General features: G+C 39.7%; 1 protein-coding gene across 1 annotated transcript; it reads right to left on the bottom strand.

Moving 5' to 3' along the window:
- Positions 1-268: 268 nt before the first annotated feature.
- Positions 269-889, bottom strand: MIS12 (MIS12 kinetochore complex component; the record flags this gene model as incomplete). Its single annotated transcript, XM_079726086.1, has 1 exon — positions 269-889. The coding sequence occupies one exon, from the start codon at positions 887-889 to the stop codon at positions 269-271; it is 621 nt and encodes a 206-aa protein (XP_079582212.1).
- Positions 890-2,291: the final 1,402 nt, after the last annotated feature.

Raw genomic sequence — 2,291 nt, 5'->3', positions numbered from 1 at the left:
CCGGAGCCTGTGCTCCGCAATGGGAGAGGCCACAACAGTGAGAGGCCCGCGTACCGCAAAAAAAAAAAAAAAAAAAAAAAAAGATTAGTTCAAGGTAGTGCATAGATGCTTCAGGAGAGTGGACCAAAAAAGAGGAGGACGTGGAATACAAGAAAGAGTGAACAAAGAAGACCCCCCCAAAGTACACAGTTCACTAGGATCAGAATGGTCATTGATATAAACCCCTTATCATTCCACCTTCTGACAAACTCCTTTTATTATTTAGACATTAAGATATTTTCAGTCTTTTGCCTTCCATTTCCACATTGTCTCTAATATTCTGTAGTTTTCTGGAGTTCTGGACCAGGAACACCAAGCTCTCCCTAAAATCACTAGTCCCATGGTCTCTGCCAACATTTTCAAGCTCATCAAACAAAGACAATGTCTGTTTGAGTTTGGCCAGAACAATTTTTTGCTCTTCTAATTCTGCAAGAAGGGCCTGCTTAGTGCATAATTCAGTTTTATACTTCTCCTGTAACTGTTCAATTTCTTTTTGGAGAAGCTGGAATTCTTCCTCACTATAAGGATGCGTCTCCTGAGATTTATCTTCCGGAAGCAAGACGTTTGGGGGAATACGCAAGATCAACTGTAAAAACAGCTGCTCCATTTTGCCAAAAAGGTTATCAAAACGTCCTTTCATGAAGCAAAGAAACTTTTCCGTGCACTTACGAATCTGGACTGGGCTAATTGCACAGTCTGGGATGCCATCCAGCTTCTTCAGAATAACCTGTTCAACAGCCTGCATCACTTCAAATAGGTAGTCTTGAAATGCAATGTAGATCCTAAGCATGCAAGTTTGCGGTGTGAAGCCAAAGAACTGGGCCTCATAGGTCATCGGATCAACAGACATCTTGGCTTATTTTGCTTTGTTAATTTTGAATGTGAAAAATCTGCAAATGTAATAAGAAAAAATTTCATTTGTGTTCAAAAAAATCATCTGATGAAAGTAACAAATGACATTACAGATAGCAAAGCAAAAAAAAACAAAACAAGGAAGCAAACAAAAAAATATGAAGTTTATGTTCCTTGATACCTGATGCTACTTCCAGCCTCACTCATCCGCAGCAGGATACAAACGCTGCCTCTCTGAGGCTCTTTCCATCAGCCTGTACCTCCCTCTTCCTCCTCATTGTCCATTTCCCTCACTTCTCAGTTACTGACGCTTCTGGCCTATGGATCAGCCTTTGGAATTCTATCATCCCAGACAACTTTCAAGTTTACATGGATGATCTTACCAATGCCCTAGAGACTCAGTTTCTTGAGTTTCAATGATCTTCATCTCCACTCTTTTGGCCACATGGCAATTGATATTTGTAAGTTCTTTCCCCAGCTGCTCCTACATTTTGACCACAACCTCATATGCTGGTCTTCCAACGCTCATTCGCATATTCATATTATACCTTAATCTTCAAGACTTTCAGCCCTATGATCTTCTTTTTCTAGCTCTCAGTCTCTCCCACCGCACTTCTTCCTCTCTCTATTTTAAGCTCCATGATCCATCACTTCAACGGCAACCTTGCCAAGGTCCTCAACTCCCCTGTCCTTCCAACCTTGCCATCTGAAAAATATCCCATTAGAAGCTGAGCAAGCCTGATGTTTTCTCAAGGGTCTGGGAGACATTCCTTTCAAATGTAAACATCTAGGAAAATAGCACTCCTATCTCCCTGTCACTGTGGGTGTTTAACCTAGGGACCTTTTTCTGAGCTGTAACCATATACTTGTCATAGAAATAAAAGTATGGATAGTTTCATTATTCCTGCAAAGTAACTAGCTTAAAAAAAATGGCTACCTCAACTACCAGGTGAATTTAGGATGAACCTTATGAAATAATTTGAAGCAAGTGGTGCAGTTAAATCTTTTTATGGGACAAGATGCTGTTAATCTTGAGAACTTATGTAATGGCTAAAAATAGAATGGTTGTAATGGTTCAGCTGTATAAAACAGGGTAGAATTTCTTTCTGTCTTTGTAATCTCATTCACAGATTACCTATAATGCATTATAATCCAGATATGCTTATTCAGTAATAAAACTGCTTTCTCCTCTATGTCTTGTGGAGAGGATTCTGTGGATTAACAGGATTTTAATTTCAACACTACCCTATGCCTTCAGGATCAATTTCAAACTCTCACACGGCTTGCAAGGACCTTCATCATCTGACCTTTACCAACCACTCTGTCCTCCTTTTTAAGGACCTCACATACGCATAATTGAAGTGATAATACTTCCTATTTCATAGCACTCTATATTTGGT

Source organism: Hyperoodon ampullatus, assembly GCF_949752795.1.
Source record: "Hyperoodon ampullatus genome assembly, chromosome: 19".
NCBI classification, from domain to species: domain Eukaryota; kingdom Metazoa; phylum Chordata; class Mammalia; order Artiodactyla; family Ziphiidae; genus Hyperoodon; species Hyperoodon ampullatus.
Note: the sequence above shows the minus strand (reverse complement) of the source record. Positions and strands in the feature narration are given on the sequence as shown.